The sequence below is a fragment of the Bactrocera tryoni genome, chromosome 4 (assembly GCF_016617805.1).
Source record: "Bactrocera tryoni isolate S06 chromosome 4, CSIRO_BtryS06_freeze2, whole genome shotgun sequence".
NCBI classification, from domain to species: Eukaryota; Metazoa; Arthropoda; class Insecta; order Diptera; family Tephritidae; genus Bactrocera; species Bactrocera tryoni.
In genome coordinates, this window is record NC_052502.1 from 77,671,616 (window position 1) to 77,696,828 (window position 25,213).

The 25,213-nt window shown below is 31.2% G+C and overlaps 2 protein-coding genes across 6 annotated transcripts in view; one reads left to right on the forward strand and one right to left on the reverse strand.

The window, feature by feature from the left end:
- The first annotated feature begins 1,932 nt into the window (after nt 1-1,932).
- Nucleotides 1,933-25,213, forward strand: part of LOC120773448 (arginase-1) — a 32,834-nt gene continuing 9,553 nt past the window's right edge. The window contains exons 1-3 of the mRNA XM_040102338.1: nt 1,933-2,731; nt 2,804-3,001; nt 3,983-4,169. Of these exons, the coding sequence (XP_039958272.1) occupies nt 2,515-2,731; nt 2,804-3,001; nt 3,983-4,169 (602 nt within the window). The 5' untranslated portion in view covers nt 1,933-2,514. The remainder of the gene's footprint in view (nt 2,732-2,803; nt 3,002-3,982; nt 4,170-25,213) is intronic.
- Nucleotides 16,887-24,487, reverse strand: LOC120773446 (protein elav). 5 transcript variants are annotated; one of them, XM_040102333.1, is made up of 3 exons: nt 24,393-24,487; nt 22,878-23,265; nt 16,887-21,652 (listed from the first exon to the last, which is right to left on the reverse strand). In XM_040102333.1, coding segments are annotated over exons 2-3 (1,341 nt in total). In that variant the 5' UTR covers nt 22,879-23,265; nt 24,393-24,487; the 3' UTR covers nt 16,887-20,312. The 5 variants fall into 5 exon arrangements, with proteins under 5 accessions (XP_039958267.1, XP_039958269.1, XP_039958265.1 ...); XM_040102335.1 differs by having other exon boundaries at nt 16,887-21,619; nt 24,343-24,487; XM_040102331.1 differs by having other exon boundaries at nt 24,343-24,487.

A 25,213-nucleotide genomic window follows, 5' to 3' on the forward strand; every position in this document is an offset into this window, starting at 1 on the left:
ATATATTATAAAATTATCTAAATCTATAATTTTTGGGTATTTTAAAATTAATTTCATCTTTTGTTAAAAAAAAAATGCATTAAAAATTTTAACTAATTAAAAATAAGCTAAATTTCCATTTGCAGTTACGGTGTAACTTTATAATTTTTTTAGTAATCATTCTAATCATATTTCCAGTGAAGAAAACATTCCACAAAAGTTGTATATTTTTTCATGAAATTTTCTTTTACCATGCATAAATTTTTTTTTAAAGAGTAGTTTAGTAGTTTTTATGGTACTCATGAAAAATTAAAAAATATATATTTATAGAATATATGTATACACAATTAATATAATTTATAATATGTATGTCTCCATGAATAGAGCGTGTTGAACACCAAAACTGTGCAATACATTAAGAAAGAAAAGGCAAATTTAATAACAAAAGCGAAAATATAGATCCATATGAATAATTTATAAATATATATGTGACCTGGTCTACGAAAAGGGGGCTTAGGTGTCAAAAAAAAGGAGAACAATTAATGAGATAACGAGAAACTGACGATTATTTTTAACAGCTTTTCCCAGAAAACTAGTTTTTGCACGTTAGCCCCCTTTTCGTAGACCAGGTCATGTAATCATACACACACACACGTACGCCTGTCAAGCCGTGAAAACAGCAGACAGTTATGAAGCCAGATGCGCTTTAGAGTTTAAAAACTTTAAAATTAAGTATGTATGCACATACGAGTATGTATGTGTGCTCATGACAGTGCGCACACGTGGGAAATTTTATCACACTCAATATGCTGCGGCTTGTAATTTAATTATTATTTTTTATTTAAAATATTTTAATAAAATTTACGCATATGTATTTATAAATGGATAAATAACTGAAATTAATTTCTCAAAAGATTAAACAAGTGAAAGGAAAGTGTTAAAAGAGATATATTGGGTAGTCGAAAAAGTCTTTTCGTATTATGTCAGATAGCTGTCGTTGCAGTCGTATATCTCCTGTGCTACTAATCACATTGTGAGATAAAATTTTAAGCTTCATTTAACCAAAAAAAATTTTATAAAATTCTTTCGCTCGCTTCCGTTCTGAAAATTTCGATTTACACTGATGAAAGTTTTACACTAATGGATTAATGTCTCTAGTGGAAAAATGGCAAAAAGTGGTTTACCAAAATGGTACATATTTGCTTATTTATTTATTAGTATAAATATAAAAAAAATAAGTTGAAGTATGATTAGAAATACGAAAAGACTTTTTCGACTACGCAATATTAAAGGTTTTAAATGACCACTCCTAAGCGCCATGTCTACCATACTCATTTGCCCCTGGTCAGCAATAAAACTGCGTTCAAAAAGTTGGAAGTTTTACAATTTTTTTAATGAAATTTAGACTTTTGTATGAGTGTGTGTGCACCTTTATTTAAACATACTCGCTGAGATAACAGCGTAAATGTGGTTTCTTAAATCTCCGAGGACGATTTGCGCTTGTGTGTGTATGTATGTGGGTTGGGTATACATATGTATGTGCTGCTTAGGAGATTAGCGACTAAATGACAAATGATGCGAAGTAAAGCAACTAATTGAGAAGAAAAACAAAATATTTGAAATTATTTTTAGAAAGTGTATATACATACAAGTTACAAAACAATAAGTAAGGCTACAAAGTATTGCAAAGTGAGGTAAACTCCTGAAACACTCTCCTTGGAGCGTTATTAAAATAAATATATGTACATATATACTTACATATGTATACTCACTCATAGTCAATCTTAGTTTTTAATCTTACATTTCCTGGTATGAAAGACACTAACACCTTATACTAACATGTATGTACTTATACGTATGTATGTATGTTTATCTCCACAAAAGCATCCTAGCTGTTCCATTCGTCGGACATTAGATTTGCGTTCAAAGGTTATCGGCGCTCTCGTGCTCGCGCGTTATCTTCTGCGCTTCACTTGCTAGATAACTGTCTTTCGAGTAGCAGCTTCGCTTTGACAGATTCTACGACACGCGGTGCTTACAAGTCTCGCCATTCGCGCACTGTTTGTCACACTAATCGGCAGTTTCGAGATTATTCCAGCCAGCAACACTCAATTTTGTTGTCTTGCCATTTTGCTCACTATCGTCAATAATAATATTGTTTGTGTACAAAAAGCCAAAAAATCTAAAATAAATAAAAGCGCAAAAAAAAGAAGAACGCTTCGTATCGCCAGAAATAAGCGCGTTCACTTAAGTTCTTGCCCCCAAGTGCCGCTAATCTATTTATTGTAAACAGAATTGAGTGCGTTTGGCTTGTTATCGGTGGTATTTTTCCCTTTCCAAGTATAAAAAAAGTGGCAGAAACTAAAAAATAAAAGTTCACAGCGAATTTCGAACTTTTTCTCGAGTGCGCGCCGTCTTTGGACAGCAGTTTGGGTCGCGCAAAAGCGAAAGTGAAACGTAGTACCGTGTCGTGTGCCCTCAACTCCTTGAGTCTTTTCGCATAACTAGACTTCGTAAGTGAAACCGCGCAGCGCCATGTTGAAACGTTGTGCCACCCTCGTCACGTGCCAATTGATGCATCCACGCTGTCGTTACAGCAGCGGCGCCAGCAACGTCGAGGGCGATGCGAAAGCGCGTCTGGGCATTATTGGTGTGCCCTTCTCGAAGGGTCAGGGTAAGGGCGGTGTGGAAAAAGCGCCTGCGCTTCTGCGCGAACATGGGTTAGTGCCGCTACTCGAACAGGTGTCCTGCGGTAAGCAGTTGTACATAAAAATGTGTGTTTGTGATCGGGTGTGATTATTTTCCAATTGGTTCATCATGACAGGCCAACTAGAGGTACGCGACTATGGCGATCTGCAATTCGGTGTGGACCCCATACCAACGGAGGCGCCGGAATATAGTAAAATTAAAAATTATGGCGAATTTATGGGCTGCAACAAGGCGCTGATCCGCAAAGTCCAGCAGCTGTTACAGGAGAACGATCAGTTCCTGACGATCGGTGGCGATCATGCAATTGGTTTTGGTAAGCAAACTGCAAAAAATGCAAACTTATGAATCCCAGTTTTTAGGTTTCAAATGCAGAATTCCGTTATATAAAAATAATAAAAATCAAAGTTTATGGCTAATTAAAATTAAAAAATTATATTTACAAATTATTAAAAAAAAATACTAATTACAATATACTCGCATATATTAAAAAAAATAAAGTAGAAGAATTTTAAAAAATAAAAATATTAAAAAAAAGTATTTTTTAAAATAAACTTACATTTAAATATATTTTTATTAATAGATAGTCACTACAAAGCTGAGGAATCAAACTGCAAAACATTAGCTGCAATTGAATTAAGTATAAGCAAACAGCATCAGCAACAAATAATTTCTGTGTAACACAAAAAATTTCAATTCATTCTCACTTTTCACTGAAATAATTAATTTCGACAAAAATAATTTCTATTTTGCACCAAAATTTTCAATTCATCCTCACTTTTCATTAAAATAATTTATTTCTCCATTTTCCGTCGATATTTAATGTATTTCATGCATTCAACTGCAAATCGTTAAAAATCGCATGCGATTTTTTTGCTCGTCAATAATGACAAAGATTTTTTGTCGTAAAAACACTTTAAATCGCTTATTACGAGATTGACATAAGTAGGAGCAAGCGTTGGCAAAATTTTTCCAAAAATCGCATGCGATTTTCCATGTCGCATGCGAGAAATCAAATTTCGTCGCTAAAATGTGACATGCCGCATTCCACCAGGCACCCAGAAATCACAGCAAGCGAACGCGCACATTTGTACGCGAAAAGTGTTGCATACTTTAAGGCGTAATTGTGCAGTACAGTCGAGGCGACTTATATGATGCCAGTAAACGTTAATTATTGTACTGGACATTTAATTGCAATTTAAACGCTTAAAATGTACTTTTTTCTTCGTTTTTCGTTGCATATTTATTATTTTATGCTGTTTGTATTAAATTTCGCTCTGCTATAAATATTATTTAGGCTCCGTTGCCGGACATTTACAACATACGCCCAATCTTTCGCTGGTGTGGGTGGACGCTCACGCCGACATCAACCTGCACAATACCTCGGAGTCTGGCAATATACACGGAATGCCCGTCTCCTTTCTGCTCAAGGAATTACGCGTCTTCTGGCAGCATGCGAAGCTCGAACAAACGGCACCGGTTTGGTAAGTCAAAATAAACCTAAATTTTGTGCAACTAAAAATACTTACTTGATATGACATATTAAGACGCATTTGTTTATTGCGCGCTCAGCTAACTAAGCTATAATTCTTTATCAGCTGCAGCGATAAGAGCTGTGTTAAAGAAAGTTTAAAGGTAAAGAAAACTATTTTTATTTTTTATTTTCACTGTTTTTATTCGCTTGACTATTATTTTCTGAAAATAAAAATACTATAGGTTTAAAAATATAGTATGAATGGCTGCTGAAAATAGGGAAGAAGAGGAACATGTGAATGTTGTAATTTTAATGCAAAAAAAAACAAAATGCTTCCTAGTGACTCTCTGCACTAAAGCTACGATTGGCGTGCAATTTTTGGTGCTTTACACACACATCCAAGTTGTGGTTGCAGAAGAATAATATATTCTTTGAACAATATTGTAGAATAAACGGAAGTAACATGTCTCTGATCGATCGATTGTAGGTCGCTCTGTTAAGAGGAGCCGCTCGTCTCTCCGGTAATATATTTTTGAAACATTCAAATATTGTGTTCGGCGTTTTTTTCGTCTAATATTCTTAGCTTACAAATTACGGAAAGAAATTTATGAGACATTTTCAATTTATTAGTAGCTTTTAAGCGATTTTTACCATATATCTAGTATTTCATAAAAACATTTACTATAATATAAATATATCACAAATTTTTGGAATTTCATACTTTGTACGTCGCACGTTACATTCGCAGTCTTATCAGAAATGTACACAAATACATAAATATTAACACTTAACGCTATTTGTACTTGTTTAGTTATACATATTATTTAATTGGAAGCTATTTGATTTCATAATCTCTTTTTTCTAAGTAAATGTTGCTACAGCTCAAGAATACTTTGTATATAAATTGAAAAGTTAAATGAACATAATAAATATTTTCATTAAAACATACAAAAAAAAACATAATAAATATTATTATTAAAAAATGAGATAAAATAAAAAATTTTATAAAAATATAATAATAAACATATATGTACATACATACATATGTATATGTACATATATATGAATAATAAATTTTTTTATGCAAAAATAACAATAACAAAATTAAATTATTATTTAAATAAAAAATAATTAAATTAAATAACATAAAGTATAATGTGATCAAATGCTAAAAACTTTGGTTACGAAAAATAGTGCAAATTAAATTAATTGTTATCATTTGTATGTAAAAATGTTTAAAATAGTACTATGAAAAAAATCTCAACAAATAATAAAGCAAATATTTAAAAAATGTAAAATTTGTTTATTTACTGAAAATACCTATAAGTGAGGTTTTATGAATTAAAATTGCTAAAATATATGTATATAAAAGGACATAAACATAATAATAACAATTCATAATATATGTACGTAATTAAAAAAAACGACATAGTTAAAAAAAAATATTAAAAACAAAAAAAATTTAATAATAAAATATACATAATATAATTATTAATTGTATAAAATTTTTTTTTTTTTTAGAAATTTAAAAAAAGTTATTAATAATTGTATTAAAAAAATTAACTTATTTACAAAATTTACAAATAAAAAGATTTTTTTAATACAATTATTAATAGTTTTTTTTTAACTTTTTTACAAAAAAAATAATTTTTTTTATACAGTTATTAATATTTGCCATAAAATAAATAAAATATTAGTTAAACAATATTTTCCATAAAATATATAGTACAACCATTAATAATAGCAAAATTCTTACTAATAAGAGCGCATTTAAATAAAAAAAAATATATATGTATAACGAAATATGCAAAAAATATTAATTTCTTTAAATTAAATATAAATCGTCTTTTAGACGACATAAATACATAATAAATAATTAAACAAATATATACATACATATTTGCTATAATTTCTGCGAAATATATAACAAAAACTGAACTAACCTAAAAAAAAAAAAGTTCATCGGCCAAACGTGCCGAGACGAATTAAGTACAATTCACGCATAAAATAAGTCACACTATAAATATAATAATTAATTATAATGTATAGTACATGTCAATTAAAGAAGTCTAACGAATCGAAATAATACAATTATCTTGTGCTTAAAAATACATAGTTAGCTAAGAGCATAACTTAAAAGCTTTAAACTGTTTGCGAAAAAAAATACTTCTAATCTCATTTGGGTGCTGCCAAAATAAAAAAAAAAATCGTTTGCTAAAACTAATAACGAAGAAATATAATTTTTTTGTAAAGACGAAAAATGCGACGGTATCGCGCCAATGACGTTGTCGGTGTGGTAACATCAGAAATTTGAAAATGTTATAAATTTTAGCGGAGCACTGGCAAAGTTTCGAAATTTTTCAAATATACAATATACAGTTTTTAATCGTTGTTTTTTGTGTAATATAGCAAAAACAACAACTTTTGTTCTGAAGTGTTATTTAGTTTTGTTCGAATTTTATCGCTTTTTAAGCGCATTCTAACCTGGCATCCGTCTCAAGCTTTTAAGCCATTAATTACAATAATAAGTATAATGATGTAGCATATTGAACTTAAAATTACAAGAAGTTAGATAAAATTTACAAAGAGAAAAATGGTTACAATGGTTATTCGTGTATCTAGAAATGAAATATATGCAGATACAAAATTAATGGAAATGTTTACATTAATGCAGAGCTGAAATACGAGCGCTTATTTATAGATTGTTGAATTATTAATATTGCCGATAACTGGAAAAAGGATTATGCGTACATTTTTTCAATCTTTTAAATTACTTCATTTTTAAAATCTTCCTACATTATTAATTTTTTATTTTTTGCTAATATCGGCTCTACATTGAACGTTACGGCTCTCTGGTTGTTAGGTTGGCGATAAGTGATAGATGAATGGTTATGCTTGTCTTATTTTTGCTATTGTCTTAATGCTTTGCAATGTTTTCATACCTTCATTGACAGAAAAAATTATAAACAAGTCTTACACAATCGCTTACAAAAATTATACACTAAATTTTTAAATAAAAATTTCGTTTACTAAAATATAATAATACAATGATAATTAATAATAATAATTAAATACTTTGTACGTGAGCGGTTGGCGTTCAAGAAGTTCAAATAATCTGGGATACATATTTTTTATTTTTATTTTTTTTTACTGTGAAAATTAGCACACAAACACCTGTAAATAAACAAATCAGAATTAAATTAAAAATATTACAATACAATGTTTTGCAAAAATGTACTTCTAAGTAATAAATCAGTTGAATAGAAGAATACAAATACAAACCGAGCGTTTTTTTGACTCATTTAACGGTTGACTGATTTTGAGAAAAACGAAAAAGTTTGGTAATTTGGCATTTCGGTAAACAAAACAGTGTTGATAACATTATTTTAAATTTTTTTTTGTTTATGTTTTTCTGCTTTTGGGTTACTATTTGGTACGGCGCACATCCAAAAATGAACCAATAATGGGTGTTGTTGTTGTAAGATATACGCAACGAAATTCATAGGGAGAGAAAATCAAACTATAAATAAAGAGCTGTATAATTGATACAAGTCATAAGCCAATTAAAGAAATGTGATATACTAATTTTTCAAAATATGAAAAATTATAATAACTTATAAAGTTTACTTACCGAAAAATATACACAATACAGTTATACAATATACGGTTACATTTACAAAACTAGACTCAACAAATGCGTGAAAACGTAGGAAAATGCCGCAGTAATTTTTTTCTTTGCGCTATAACTAAACGCCGAGTCCCTTTCGTGAATTTAGCGAAGTAGTGACAGCTGAAAAACCGAAAATTTTTTGGCCTAAAATTTACACGATACAAACAAAGATACAAGAACTTGCTGTCGGCATTAGACGCGACACAAATAAGTACAAGAACAAATAAGTGAAAAAAATATATTAGCGATGGGGTGTTGTAGTCGATAACTGGTGTATACAATATACGAACAAAATATTGTCAACACGAATAAAGTTGATAGAAAAAATACAATAATTTTTCGCAACATTATATATACACGCACTCATTTTAGCATGTTAAATAAAATAAATATTATATATTAAGAAACAAAATCTACGTTTTGAAAAAACCGCTTTAAAAATCGTTTAACCCATTAGTGCCTTGTGAAAAATTAGGTAACCAAAAATACAACATAACTTTCAAAGAACCATTAATAAATTTGGATCATCATAATAAAAAAAATATAAATTAAACGCATTACTCGTTTTCTTATATAACCTGGTAGAGCGGGTCCACAAATATTGTTTTTTTCCTAATTGCGTGTACATACAAATGTATATGGACCAAAATGGTACATATTGTTTATTTATTTATTATTAGAAATATAAAAAAATAAGTTAAAATTTTATTAGAAATACGAAAAAACTTTTTCGACTACCCAAAATTTTGGAAATTTTTGATTTTGAATTTCAAAATGGGCTTTAATAAACTTATATTCGTATCTCATTGAAAAAATATTGTTCAAAAAAAGTATTTGATTAATATTAATATTCATAATGGATCATAAAAAATTAATGAAAAATTACTTTGTTATAATTTTAAAAGTAAAATATAGATAAATCATCTAAAAACAAGCTTTATCTATCTAACGTGGTTTAACGTTGCAATTTATTTAAAATGCCAGTAATGGGTTAATTTGCTCATTCTAGGAAAATAAAAAGTTATTCGAAATAAGTATGGAAAATTAGATTCGAAAACAAAATTTTTTCAAGTAAAATTCAAGTCTCGAAATTTTTTTACGATCTTGACAGTGAACCCGAAATAAATTGCTACCGAGGATTTTATATAAAAACAAAATACCGACTGTTTTTGCAGAGACTCACACTGGGGGTATTACTTAAAAAAGAACCAATGAGCTGAAAACCACAAAGCGAAGCAACCTAAAAGTAAAAAATCACTAGCGAATTCATTTTAGGTACGCTGCTGACAACTTTAACAATGCTATCAAAGGAAAAGTTAGAGTAAACTAAAATCCAAATTCTTACACAAAACAACTGAAGTCAAGAAAATGTGATTCACATATCTAAAACCAAAAAAATAGTTTAGAAAACTTAATTAAAACGAAATGAAAAATTAGAATTTGAAACAAACGAGACAAGAACAGAGTGGAAATTATAAGAATTTTAAAGAGATGAAAACTTAACAATAAAAATATAAATCGTTACGAGATTGTGAAATCAACCATGAATACAAACAAATTCACAGAGTAAAAGAAGAAAACGAAATTAATCCAAACCACACGATTTCAAAAAATCGCAGCCGAACAAAACAAAATTGCTGGGCGCCTACAACAACACAACGACTGCATACAAACTTAGATGAGAACAACACAAAAGTAAACAGAAATGTTACACAAAACCCAATTTAATGGCAAAAAATGCGCAGAAACCGAAATCATGGCAGCCAGAAAGGTGTAGTTGTAGAAAAAATAAAATACATTAAAAATAATACAAATAAATGGAAGAAAAAAATTAAAACAGCGCTGAATCGAAACAAATGCAACCACAATTGTGTAGTGTTTTGAAAAAATTAATAAAAAATATAAGAGTAAAAAAATATTGAAAACGGAGCTACGTCGAAACTAATACCGGAGTGAAAATACATTGGAAATATCACTTGTAATATTTGTTGTTAAAATAAATGAAGAAAAACTCATAATCGTATTTTGAAACACATTTATATGTAATATTACTTTCATTTTGGGTTTTTGGTTAATTCTTTTTTGGTTTTGTTTATAATTTAACCGCTAGAATAATAATAATAATTATTATTATAAATACAATCATAATATTTCTTTAATATATGTAATAATAAATTGCATTAAATATCATTTTGGTTAAATGTGTATATAGAAATGAATAAATTAAACTTTATAAACTTATATAATGTCTTTTTTTAATATCAATTAAGTTTTGTCAAGTTCGTTTAGCTTCTTGCTATTTTTCCACTTTTCATCATATTTTTCCTCAAATACCAAATACCTAATGTTCAAATAACACAAAATTTTTCTTAGAAAAAATATTTGAAATGTTAAAACATTTTTGTTGAGTATTTTGTTATTTCCTTTTTTCTTTTTGTAAAAGCAGAATTCTTACTGTAAATATTGCAAGTATCTCTTCTGCCGTTATATCAACTATAATTTAGTACTAAAACTTTGCTTTGGAATGCTTGAGAAAACAAAAGAAACTTGTAAAATTCGTTTCGCTTTTTGTTTAAGGAAAATTTTCGTTATTTTGCTATTTATTACGCTCTTGACTTAAATATTTCTTAAGGGATTAAGTTTTTCCAGACTTTGTTTTTGCATTTTGACTAGCATGGGAATGGTTTTTATCTTTCAGTATTAGCATATATATTATATTATTTATGTTTTATAAATTCTACACAAAAAAATGGTGTGAATTCATGAAAGAATTCGACATGCGAGATCATTTAGCCTTTACAGCTGTTTGACTAGATAGAAAATTCACAGAATTTTTCAAAAATAATTAAAAATTATAAAAACAGTTTTCTATATACCTACATATGTACATATATAGTATGTATGAATGAATGCGCTACAAAAACAAAAGGTGATCAAACAATTCGTAGAAGACCTAGCGCGCTTTTAGAAGAAATATATTGCATATATCCTGCTAGCTCTCGGGAGGTGGAGAGAAGGCGAGAAGTAGAAGGAAGCCAGTGAGTTTGTGTCAACTTGGTATGTTGAGAAAGCGCTGCCACAAATTAACACAGATTCAACAATGTGTTCGACAATGCAGATTTAGATCGAAAAACAAACGAAAATGGTAACAAAAAAAAAACGGAAAATCAAACCAAATGAAATGAAATATGTATGTCAAACGAAAACGAAAATAGTAGATACAACAAAAATTAACCAACCAACGAAATATTGCTAAACAACCAACGTAAAACAAAGAGAGAAAAAGAAAGAGAATTTACAAATTGGTAGAAGTAAATAAAGCGGGATATATATATATATTTTTTTTTTTTGCTGTGGGGGTGGTAAAAGTGATAGATGCTAATAACGCAACATGAGAGCGCGTGGCACACATAAGCGAGTAACGATATGTGCAAAAGTATTTTTGTTTTATCATATTTAACATTTTTCCAGTAAAATTTTATTTAAAAACATATTTAAAAAAAAAATATTATTTAAAAAAAATATTATTTTGGTAAAAGCACTCGTTGAAATGCTTATTCGAACGTTTTCAAATAAGATTTTACTAGAAAAAATTATTACGAAATAAATTTGTGATACTCAATGCTCTGAATATACATATGTATGTTTCAAAACTTTTTTTTAATAAAAAAAAAATACACATCTTTCATTCGCACACGCGCGTAAATGTGTGCGTAACGCAAATGAAAAGAGTTAATGGAGAATGTAAATCATAAAGGAAACGAAGTGGAAATCATGAGATCATGGACACAAACTAATGATGATAATGACAATAATAAAATAAAAAACAAATTAAATTCAAAAATCAAAATTGATATTTTATTTAAGGTTAAAAACACGGTTTGTTGTTGTCAAAGTTTTTATCGCTTCAAATATATGTGCGCGCATCAACCACAAGTATTAGCGCTTTTAACTTTTTGTCTCAATACAATTTTGGGAAATACAAATTGAATTAAACTTTAAATGTAATTAAAATAAAAACACAAACTTATAATTAAAATTAAAAATAATGATAAAAGTTAAAATTTCTATTTAGCAATAACTGCTGTGTTAAAAATCATATATTTAGGGAAATCCGGTAAAATGTTTTTCTTAATATTTTTCGTCACAACTTTCGGACAAAAAGTTTACAAAGTAACACACAAACTCCTTTCGAAATTTGTGCGTGAAAATGAAGTTCTCGTTGAAGTCAGGCGGGCATTGGGTGGGACAAAGAGAGAGAGCGTCGTGTGTCAAATTTTTGCTGTATTGTACAAAACAGTTTATAGGACATTGTAAATTCGAAGTGACAATTTTTCTTTCCAATGGCTACTTTTGACGCTATGCTTGCTATGCGCTCTTCTCAAGTGAAAGCCAAACATTCTCGCTTACCGAGAAATAAAGGAAAACATTTTGTTTATGGTGTAAAAACGTGTTGTTTTGTCACTTATTGGTATTTTGAAGCGCTAGAGGCTACAAATTTCTGGAGTATCAAGTTTCAAACAACGTTTTATACATATGTTTTTGTCTGTGTGCTTGCCGCGACTTGAGAGATTAGTTACATTAACAAGAAGATTTTCAAATGTCAATATGTTATGTAATACAATTGAATCAAATAATAATAGTAATAGTAATTATAATATAAATTGAAATATAACATATAATAAAAAGTACACAATGGAAAATATAGTAATTGGTGGCAAAAAAATGTTTGCTTGCTCACGCTTGCTGACTGCGTGGGCCTAAAACCTGCAGTTGCAAGGCGGCAAAATCTGTCAGCGCTCATATAATTTTTATTTGTGCAAAAATTGCATAAGCTCAGCATTATGCCACCTTTGCTTTTTAAATTGCAATTTTTAAATATTTTTTTCGTTTTTTTTTGTTTAATAAAATACTAGCGCTTTGCAATTGTTTCTGAGATTTTGTCGCTAGACAATTTTATTTTCATTTCCTGTGTACAAATAGTTGGTTTAAAACATATACGTAAACAAAAAAAATATTATTTAAAATTATAAAGGTTAATAAAGTAATATTAAATTGAAATTAAAAGTATGAACGCAAATCAATTACAAACTTAACGCAAGGAATGCGATGAAACGAGCTCAAAATAAGATAAATATATGTACGTAAAAATATTACAAAAAAATAAGTCAATTAAAACTATGGTTTACAAACTGCTAGTTACTACTATTTGTTGTTTGTTAAGTTAAAAAATAATAATATTAGAAATCATACAAAACAAACTGAAAACCCATGAAAATAGTAATTATTATTTTCATTACTCTGTCCCATACTTGTGTTCGTTTCTGATTTTGTTTATCTTTTCTTCATTTAGTTAAGGTACGAATATTGTTTTTAGTAATTACTACAAAACATAAAACATTCATATAAATTGTGTCATAACGTGAAAATTAAAATTAAAAACTAATAATTACTTAAAAGAAAATTAAAATAATTAATATGCCATGAAACGCACACACATTTCAAAAATGCAAGTTGTCATCAAATCAAATCAAATCAACTAAAAAAAACAGAAAACACTAAATTCTTGCATCTTTCAAGTTCCGGTATCTTATAAGTTTATCAGTTGCTTTTTTGTACGTCAATTTGAGTTGGTTGTTTATTCAATTTTCACTGCCAATCTATTTGTTGTGGTCTGTGCTCGCGCGCGTTTTTTCGTTTTTCGTACATATTTTGTGCCGCTTGTGCTAAACATATTGCTTGCTGACTCCCTGCTACTCTCCTCACTACTTTACTGTCTGTGCTCTTCTCTCATATATTTATGCAGTTTTACTATTTACTTGCTTCAACGCGGCGCTGCAATACTGATATGCACCTTTTATTTAATTTTTTTTACTTATTTTTCGGATTGACTTCTATTAAATTACGGCTTTCTTGGCAATATGCGCTTGTAGAACACTTTGCCGCTTTTGCTCTTGCATGAGCGCACGCGCTCTTATCTCTACTTGTCCATATTTGAATGGCGTATCATTGCAGATGCTGCATTTCTCTATTGGGAATTTGCGTTTGTTTCGTGTGTCAAGAAAATAGAAAGCATAAGTTTGCATCATCAACGATAAATTGGCGCTTATGCACTTTTGTGCAATTTTTTTCGCTTACATTTTCAACTACATACATATGTACATGTTGATGTTTTTGTTGTTTCTCTTTCTCTAATGTTTAATAAAAATTATTATGCTTAAAGTAGTTACTATATTACGAAGTAAATTTTAATAAAATATAAGCAAAAATTTATACTTTCTTCTGAGATACACATTTTCGCGTAGACACTATTGCACAGAATATCCTTTCGCTCGTTAGCAAAACAAAATTATGTATTTGTAATCGCTTTTTACAGACCGCATTTGCTGCTTTCAAAATAATTTAGCGGTGTTAGTGTGCAATTTGAACTAAACCTTAGCACGTACTATTTTCTATTCGCATAGAGAATTTAAAAAAATAAATAGAAATCACTACAGCATTCTTGTACATTAACAAACATGCGTTCAAAGCTTTTTCCGCTTTATTTAAAGCAGTATTTTTAACGTGGAGGCTACACATGCCTTAGAAAACAAACTGTTGTGGGCATTGCGAACGATTTTGAAGACACTGCCTTCAAACGTGAAAAATATTGGACATCTAATTTTTGTACTTCGAAAAAATTTCGAGCATTTAAGAGACCTTCAAAAACAATGCAGTTACACGATCAAGAACTTGGGTTTTAATTTGATCTTCATCACTTCCTACTTGTCAAAATTGATTGAAATTGAATATAACGAAATATTCATATTACAGCACAATTGCATATCATTTTAAGACCGCGTGCAAGTTCGAAAAGCGCAAGTGTGGTAGTAGAAAAGTATGAGTATATTGCAACTTGAAAGCAATTTCTTGATCGTGAAACGCTCGGGAAAACTGCTTAACATAATTTACTGATTTTTGTATAAATAATTTTATTAAGGGGATATTCTAGTCTAGAAATTTGAAAAAAATAAATATTTTTTTATCATAATTCTGACAACGAATGTTCGAAACCTTTATTAGGGTTCTAGTTTGAAAAAATCATTTTTTTTATCAAATTCTGGCAATGAATGTTTGAAACCTTCATTAGGGTCCACCGAAAGTATAATGTTACAGAAATTTATGGAGGCGAGAAAAGAAAGAGCATTTTTGCAGCCGCAGCGCACGTTTGGAAAACACACTATAATTCGAAAAATGCTTTCTAAATCAACTTTTAGCAGTTGCTAATTGGTTTTTTGCCACACTTATTACTTTCAAACATAATAATTGCATTAAACGCATGTTGAACGCACTATCAGCGCTGACTGTTTTCTAGTACTTATTGTCGCAGTAGCGCATTCTGTAGTTTTGGATGATGTGAGTTGTGTATGTGTATGGGTTAGTTACTATAGCTGCATTTCTACTCTTGTTTTCTTTTGCTTGTCATGCATAATTGCTATGCGACATTGAAGCATTTTTTGTTATTATAATGCTTGCAATTTAGAACTTCTGCCTAACTGCTTTAGCAATTTAGTTTAGTTTTTCCTTCAATACATTTTTTCCGTTAACATCCTTTTGCATTTTTGTTCTGCATTTTTGACTAGAATTCTTGTTTGTTTCATGCGTTTTGTGTATACTTGTATTTTTACCATCTGTTTCGCTTCGACTACTACTACTATGCATTATGCTTAAAAGTAATTTTTTAAATTTATAAATTTTAACTTAATTAAATTATTTGTTCTTATGCGTTTTTCGCTTAGCGTTTGCTTTTTCTCATACATTTGCTTGTTCTTTTTACTTTGTTCATACTACACGTTTACTCCTACGAAAAAAATATAATTTATATATATTTATATATAAGCAACTGTGAGACTTCAGTCGTCCCCAGTTGTTTAGCATCAAAAAATGTACTAATATATAACTATTTAATAAATAGTGATTACTTTTTCTCTGGGTTTCTTTTTGTTTTGTAACTTCACTTACTACTGCCTGCATTTGCGCATGCTTAGCTAACCTCAAAATTACAAATTGAAAAAAAAAAAAAACTAAAATAAAAGCAAAAATCAATGAGTGTATTCACGGTGCGCGTTTTCCCCGTTAGCAAAAGGTGTCGAGCAAACACACACACTGTGAATACCCACATCAAGTTAATTTTTAGCTAATTTGCTAAATTGAAATTTAAAAATTGTGAACTTTAAAACTAAAACCACTTAACAGCTGCAAAAATATAATTATATAAATATATATGTAGACATACACGTACACATATTGTATGAATGTATGTAAGTTTAAATTTGTATAGTTAATGGTGTTTTGTGTAATAAAATATTAATATTAATGCAAAAATAAATTATGTTATATACATATGTATATAAGCTGTATAAACACTATTTTTCAACATTATTGAGAAACAGTGCTTAGTTTGGTTTGAGTTAAAACTGAATTTGAAAGCAAAATTATTGGAAATAAATATACATATGTATACATACATATGTTTGTAAATATAAATTAATATAAGTTGTGTAAATATGCAATAAATATGTATATAAATATATTTTGCTTAATTACTTACGTACGTTCACTATTTATATATCTATGTATATGTATGCGTGTGTATGTATTGTATATGGACTGAATAAATATATAAATTATGTGTACAAAATAGTAGGGAGAACACGCGCGTCAATTTTACATGATCACACATTTTTTCTTTTTGACAAAATTATAATTTACGAGCGTGGGTACAAAAAAAAACAACAACAAACATAAGAGTAGTAGCCGTGTTGAGAAATCGAACTTATCGAAAAAATTATATTAATAAATAACTTTAAACACCTTCAAATATGTTGGTTAAACGCTTGAAAAGTAATTCAAATATTGTTCGAAAATAGTATTTTTGACATTTCGAACTCATGTGGGTTGTAGCAAGTAGCAGTTGAAGCGCATTTACGCAAAACTCAAAGTAAAGTAAATTGAAACAAAGAAATCAACACAAGATGTCAATGTACTGCACTACAAACGAACAAAATCAAAGGGGCATTATTCGTGGAAGCACAAACAACACAAAATCGTAATTGTAACAAATGTCTATTAAATATATTTCAACAAATCAAAACTGCTCCTCAAACAAATACCTGCAACCATTGATTGTAAACAAACCAAATTACGTTTAAAAATAAACAAATTGATTTTTTTAAACATTATACGAATGTTGATGCATGTGTATATGTGTCAATAATATATATGTGTGTGTATATATGTACGCAGCCTAAAGCTTAAAACATTTCACACTGAATTATGTATGTATAGTTTATTTGTATTTCGGGTGTTTTGTGCTTCACATTGTAATTTTGTCTCAAACAAATTATTGAACATTCATGTTATGCGCTTTGTGCGTAGGTGGTGACGAAAAAGAAGAAAAACGCTCTAACCGTATTAAGGATGCGCCGCTTTCTGCTGTTGAAAATAACTAGTAATACATATTTTTTTGAATTGAGCGCACTAAAACGGTGTTAGGCTATTCCCTTTGACTCTTTAAAAGCTCGTTTTAAACTAATTGTTTAGTTGTTAAAAATATTTTATATAATATTTTTTATTTTGAAAGAATGAAGTTATATCATGTGAATATTGTACTGTTATTTTAAGTTGTTTACTAATTCAGCGCACTATTAGCATGAATTAAAGCGCAAAAGGTGTAAAAGTAGTGCCTAAAAACAACAACACTCTGTTCGTACTTTTCGCCACCAAAATACACAACAAGCTGTGCGTTTTTCCCGTCAATATGCAAAAGGGATCTGCAAGCAACCTTTCAATCAATTAATGTTTAATTAAATTTAAATAAATTTTTTATGTTTAATATGTTATGTAAGTTTTTATATTATTTTAAAATTTATATTAACTTTCGAGTGTGGATAGTTATTTATGATATTGGATATATTATTTAATTAATTTAAATTTAGCCTTCTGGAGGCGCAATGTTTATTTAATAATTATTGTTGCTCATTCGATACTGTCTCGTTATAGTTGTTTAGCTCATTTAAAATTCAAAAGACCTACTTTTTCTATAAATTTGCATTTGCGCACGCAGGCTTTGCCCCTTTATTTTCTAGTTACATACATATGTATATTTTTATGAACTTACACCCAACTTTTGTTTATTTTCTTAGTTATATTTTTTTAATTATTTAAATTTAAACTTTTGCTATTTAATACTGTAGCAGCCTCCTTGACGTTGCTTTTACTATAGTCTCTAAGGTTATTACTCATATATTATTTTATTTACTATTTTTGTTTTGTTTTGCTAGTTCGTTAAATAATTTTTAAAATTTTAGTTTATTTTTTATTTAATTTAAATTACATGTCATCGCTCCTACTTTTCTGGTTTTTCACTCTTGAATGCCACAAAACTCATTAACTTTATCAATTGTTTTAAGAATTTTTTTTTCGTTTCGCTAACCTTATAAATGAAAATCATTTTTATTATGCGCTTTTATACCCAAATAGAGTTGTGTTTAAACATTCAATTAATTGTTGTATTATAGTTATGCTTTACTTTAAAACCTGCGTACGCACTCGTCTTTCTTCAAGCCTTTCTTTCGAGCGCTTGCTGCACATTTGATTGCATTTAAATTTATCATTTGCTTATAACGCATATTTTGAGTTAGAAAACGTATAAAAATTGTCAACTTTTTCAACTTTTAAAATTGCAAATGAAATTTGAAATACTTTTATTGCTGCCGGCAGGCCAAGGTTGTTTTGGAAGATTTTTGTTTGCCTTTATTTCTTAATTATTAGTGTATTTTTAAAAGAACTGTTCACTAATTCTTTTTAGTTACTGCCTAATTGGCGCTCATTGAGCTAAACGGTTTTGTGATATACTTGTGCAGCAGTAGTTTTCATACAACTATAGTTTTCGAAATGTTCGAAACGGTTTTTAATTTGGAAAATCGTGCGTTGATCTCTTTGTTCGATTTCAATTTGTAAACGGGTACTCATTCATTTTTTTTCACACATACGTTTTGGCTTTTGTTTATAGGGATATTAACAAATATTACATCGAGTTAAGAAATTCTAGAGGATGCAGAAATATTGTTTTGAGCCTTAATTTTGCAAAACTTTCGTTTTCATAATTTTTCTTTGCATTTTTTCTAGTTTATTTCAGACTAGAGTAGTGAAAATATAAAATGACTTTTTTGTCTTTAATTTTTGAATGTGTGGCGCAGCTAGCTGATTCGTTTATATTTTTGCTGAGATTTAATAAATATAAGTGTATTCGTGTTCACGCACACATGCAAGTATACAGCCACGAGTTGCAGCTGTTGGTTAATTTAAAAATAGCCCAAACTTTCGAGTAATAATTTTCAGATTTTGCTTGCCAATTTGATTACCAAACAGGCCAATTTTTCTAAATTAAGCCAACACTCGCAGAACATTGATTGAAATTGCCAAAATTTGCAAATATGTATTTCAAATGCAAACATACACATATGTACATACAAATGTACTGTGAAATATATTTTTCCTTCACTGCTTTGGCATTGTGAAATTCAGGTGACTAACAAACAGACACACATGTGCTGTGCTGCCAGCCGTTACACTAGGACTGATTTGAAGTGCCTGCCGTAACCACCCCAATTATTTGAGGCGCGTGGGAAGCTTGCCGCTTGCTTGCGCGCACTACGGGTGGTTGCTAGCGGCATTTGGCGCGCCATTTTAAGCATTTATGTGCGTCCATTTGCTTTTCGCAAAGCCACTGTGGGTGGAAGCTGATAAGGAAAAATATATTCAAATGATTTCTCTTTGCTCTTTTTTGTTTTCATATTTTCACTACGCTACAGATATACTGAATAGTTACATCCCTTTTATAAGTGCCTTGTAACCGCAAAATTTTGCTACAACACAAATTTCTTGTTGTCAATATTTCTCTGCACATATCTACTACTCCGCGCTTGTAATTTTGTGTTAGAATTTACAGTGTAACAAATTAAATTAATTAACCTCACTTTCAAAAGTTAATTAATTAATTTAATTTCCAGCTTCGTATAGCTTCAAGTTGGACTTTCTTTAACATATGCTTAATATAAAAAATATAAATAAAAAATGGAATATACGAGGTTGGCGTGCGTTGCGAATGTTGGGGGGAGGAAGAGCAAACTCATCCTCCCCACAACACGCCTTGCACATCACACACTTTTACCAATTTTAAACAAAGCCAACCCGCGCATTTCCACTAACTTGCCTGCGGTCGGGTTGCAGCTCGGCTCCCCATTCACCGATTTACAGTTTTTGTCCGTCCGCAATATGTTGCTGCTGTTACTACTGTATTTCCGCTACATTGTTATTATTGCTGTTATTGTTGTTTTCATTGTGTATGCGTGTGTTATTGTTACAGTTGATGTTATTGTGTACTACCACTATTGTTGCAGTTAGCTGTTACTACTGTAGATTTTTCGCTGGAAAGATAATTTACTTTGATTTGTTGGTCTTGAAGCTAACTTGTAGCACCCGATTGCCCAGTGTATAACCGTTTAGTGCACGAATTGCCATTGCCGCTTCATCATAATTGGTCATCGACACGAAGCCGTAGCCTTTGCATTGATTTGTGGTTTGATCCTTAACAATTTTAACCGATTGCACTGCGCCGAATGGACCGAATAGCTGCCACAGTGATGCCTCTTCAGTTTCGGGTGCCAAATTGTAAATAAAAATGGGATAAGCACCGCCCGGACCACTAGCTAATGCACTAGCAGCGGCCGCTGTCGCACCCAAACCATTTGGCAGCATAACATCGAGCATATCGCCGGCCATGGGGGAGAAACGTGCCAAGCCTTTGTTGACCGGCGTATGCATAGCGCCGCCGATGCGCCGCACCAACTGTGGATTGAGGAATGCTGGCAATTGTGGTTGCATTATCTTGCTAGTGCTACCCGGTGTATTTGAGAATTTCACCACAATCGGATCGGTACAATCCGGTGGTGTGGTTCCGTTCAGTGCAATAATGGCACGTGTTGCTTCCTCGCGCTTATCGAAACGTATGAAACCGACACCTTTGGTCTGTGAATCATTGCCGGCATTTTGTAGTATGCGTGATGTGATTATAGCTCCGAATGGTGCGAAAATTGCCTCCAACTCTTGCTGTGTCATATTCTTCGGCAGTCCCGACACATATAGATTCGCACCCTTAATGGCGTCCGATGAGGGGCGTGCGAATGACACCTTGATGGTTTTATTCTGTAAACGCAGCCCGTTCAATACGTTAACAGCCTGTTCGGCATCTTGTGCGCGTACATAGTTGACAAAGCCATACCCCAAACTTTGACCCTTATTTGGTCCTTGCGGATTTAGTGGATCCATAAAAGCTTGTGATTTGTCACGTATCAATTTTACAGACTCAATTTCACCTACACTGGAGAATAGTGAACGTATCTCATCTTCGGTCATTGTTTGTGGCAAATAGTTTACAATGAGATTAGTACGTGTCTCGGATGAGCCGTTATTATTGCCATTCTGTTGGGTATTCGTATTTCCGTTGGTAGTTTGCTGTTGCAATTGCTGGGTGACGGCAGCAGCGGCGGCGGCGACGGCTTGTTGTGTTTGCTGTTGCTGCACCTGTAAAATGGCCTGCTGCACCTGCTGCTGCTGTTGCAGTTGTGCGGCTGCAGCAGCGGCAGCAGTCTGCGCAGGTGAAGCATTCGAAGCGGCTAGAGCGGCTGCGGCAGCGGCCGGATTGGCGGCGGTTTGAGCCATTAGCTGGGCCTGAGCGTCTACTGTGCCTGCAGCACCGGCATTCGCCATCATAAAGTCCACTAAGTAACAGGCGATGGCGCAGAGGGATGAGTGAAACGGTTATAAGCGGACGTGGATATAGCAAATGATTGTTGTTTAGAACACATGGAAGGAAGAAAATAAAGTATTCAAATTTAGAGTAAGAAATAAGATTTTATGCATACTATATATAATGATTATTGGGACATAAATTATAAGTTTACATACATATGTATTTTTGTATAAGTTTATAACAAATTGAACGATGATTCAAGTATTACCTCGCAACTTAATCACAGAGAACTTGTTTTTTTTTTATTTAGGATATGCATTCAAACTCATTGTCATATATTCCTGTAATTCAACGAGTGTCATGTGTTACTATATCCAATTTCTTTCGGTTCCAATAGATAATTAATAAATATACATACATAATACATACATATGTATGTATGCCCTTCAAAAACAAAATTTTAGACTCGCCCGAGGAAATCGTAATTTAGTTATTTCTTATACTATGTATGGAGATTGTGTTAATTACAGATATGAATGTGTATGAGTACAATAATTGAAAATAATAAAAACGAACGTTATTTTCGCTCAATATCCATAGGTGCATATGCATAATATATTTACAATAAATCTTTCTCTATGCATACAATGTAATGTATTTATTTGCACACGTTTATTTTAGTCATAAAGTCCGATGCTTAAACACGTATACTACTTGAATATCTTTCAAGTGTGTGATCAAATATTAAAAGAGCTTTTAAATACTTATTCATAAAAAAATTAATAATAAGGTAGCATTAAGTAGTAGCCGCGCCTAGACATACATGCATATAAATATATATTTTAAAGGCATACCGGCTAGTTTTATTTGTTTCAAAACTCTAACGATAAACACAAGGCAATTTTATTGTGTTTCACTACACTGGGTGGGGACTTCGCCATAGCTAAAAGCACGATCAAAGTCGATGGTGTTAGAACAAAATACACGAAATGTAAATACATACAAAGAACTTATTTTAATTTTATTTTGCACTGATGCGCCGACGCATGAAAGAATGAAATAAAACTACAGACAGAAAGAGAATAGACAATATATGCACATTTTACCCGTAATATGTACATATACATGTATGCATACGCGGAAACGATGGCGTTGACAGTGGTGCTCCACTATAAGTCAGCGATTTCATTGTACATATGTACAAACTAGCTTACAATTATGTAGTCATGCGCTTGACTTTTTTTAATACTCACTTGCGTTGGCGTGTGTTTTCCTCGTTGCGGCAATAATTTTGATGCTTTTTCACAACTTCGCTCTTGCGTAAATTTGTTCTTTTACTTTAATGCTGCGCTGTCTCGACGATGACGGCTGCGTCTCTTATGTCAACGTTGACTGCTAAAAAGTCGTTGGCAACGCTGAAGATGGCGTTTTAATTGAAGCGTGTGTGAAATTCGGGAGAGAGCTGCTAAGCTAATCGATTTATCGATTTTCTTTGTATGTGTTAGTTTTTGCTTGCCGCTAACTTTTTCTGTAATTTTTTATATAAATTTTCCGCTACTGCTCGATATATACACTTTTCCTGGATGTATTTTTCGTTTGATTTTGCACGATGTTTAAGAATTCTACTCGTTTTTGTTGCTTCTGGAAAGTAGATAATTTTGGTATAATAACATGAGCGGAAACTCACTTAAAACTTATATATACATATTAGATACGAAACTAATTTCAGAGAATAACTAAATTGAATAGAATTCAACAAATTGTATAATGCCGTCTTTCCAGTTCTTTTGACTTGGATAAAAAAGCGCTTCTACGCACACACACACACAAATATGTATGAACACTTGCACGCTATTTCATGTCGCTATTGCCGTCACTTTTCTGTTCCTATGAGATACTTTTCTTTTTGTAGTTCAACATTGCAATGTAAATATGTGTATGTAAATACAATTTACTTTTCATGCTTGTGTCTTCGTAAATTCGTATTAATTAAATCAAATACATATGTTTGCACTAAAAATGTTTAATTTGTCGACTATGCCATTCGTCCATCTTTCATCAAATCACTTCCGCTGCTGTACAAGCTGTTTCATCCGCACCCGAAGGGCTACCGCGTTGCGTTCCTTTTTTTTTAATATTTTTACTCCACCTGAACACAAAAACTCTTCTCCTCTGCCCTGCGCAATTGTGACTTTCGACGCAACCAATCGATATATTCACAGACGCCAGCTTTGCTTGTTCGTATATTCGTGTCAGTCGTCTATTGTCCGGTTGATTTTTGTTGCTTTTATTGCTGCACCCTTTTCCTTTGCATGTTACGATCTTGGTTTTCCTTCGACTTTTCCAATTTAACGACGCAACAATGGAGTTTAATGAACTTTGCTCACACGCGTTCAATTAATTAAAAGCATTAATATAGACAATTTTTGTGCATTTCAACAGATAAATGTATCTGATATTACGCTATATACACAAACACACACACACTACTTGGTTTATTTATTGAATTTCCACTGTCCCCTGTAGTGCTTTTCCAAAAAATTTTCTCTACCCAAAAAAATATATATGTATGTACATATATATACATATATCGTTATTATACATATATGCGAATTTTGGCGTAATTAATTTGTAGTCGTGTCGTGTAACCAACAAATACTTTTTGCATTTCTTATATATTTTTAACTTTTTATTTGTACGCTACTTCGCTCCACTAACCGTTTTAATTTGTTTTATGACTATTAAAATATCTTTTCTTCGTTCTCTACCTTTTATGTATACTATGTTAATGGTTTAAGATTTTTTTTCTAATTCTTTTTGCACAATAAAGACGACAATTTCACCCGAGAATTGATGTGTTTACGGCGAGCGCACGAATTCAAGTGAAGAACGAACTTCATAGATGTGAGAATCGAAGCTACGAATTCACAAACGAACGCAAAGCGTCGGCAGCGCAGCGCCAGCCAACGAGCACGCCAAGCAGCGGAGTCGACAGTGACGCCAAAAATGCCGCTTTGCGCTTTTGTGTTGCCGGATTTTTCTATGACTTCGTTATTATTATTCTCCATAGCGAAAATTACACTTTTCCAAGTTATATTATATATGTACATATATGTATATTTATGTATGTGAATATAACTCTACAACCATCGTCTAGTCAACGCTCTCTGCCTATACTCGCTGATCTTATGCTTTTGGTGTTTTACCTGTTCCGAGTTTAAAATGGCGGACGCAGCGATGAGCGCAGCAACCGTGTCTGGAAATAGTTCACGCCGGTAGTTGTGTAGAAACTATAAATACGGGTCAAACGCGCCAGCTACACTAAAAACAGTGCATACATACATATATGCATATGTACATACATATGTACATATGTATGAATTTAGAAGTGTACTAAACATAAATAGATACAGTCATATCCATTTGTGCATACATACCTACTTACACTTTTGTTTAGGAGTTTATATTCCTAAATATTCAAAAAAAGTTTCAACACAATATGTAGCAATGACTCCCGTTACTTTAACAATTATGAGTTTTCATTTTGAATTACTTAAACACTTTTAAAATTGGAAATATTTCCTAAAGT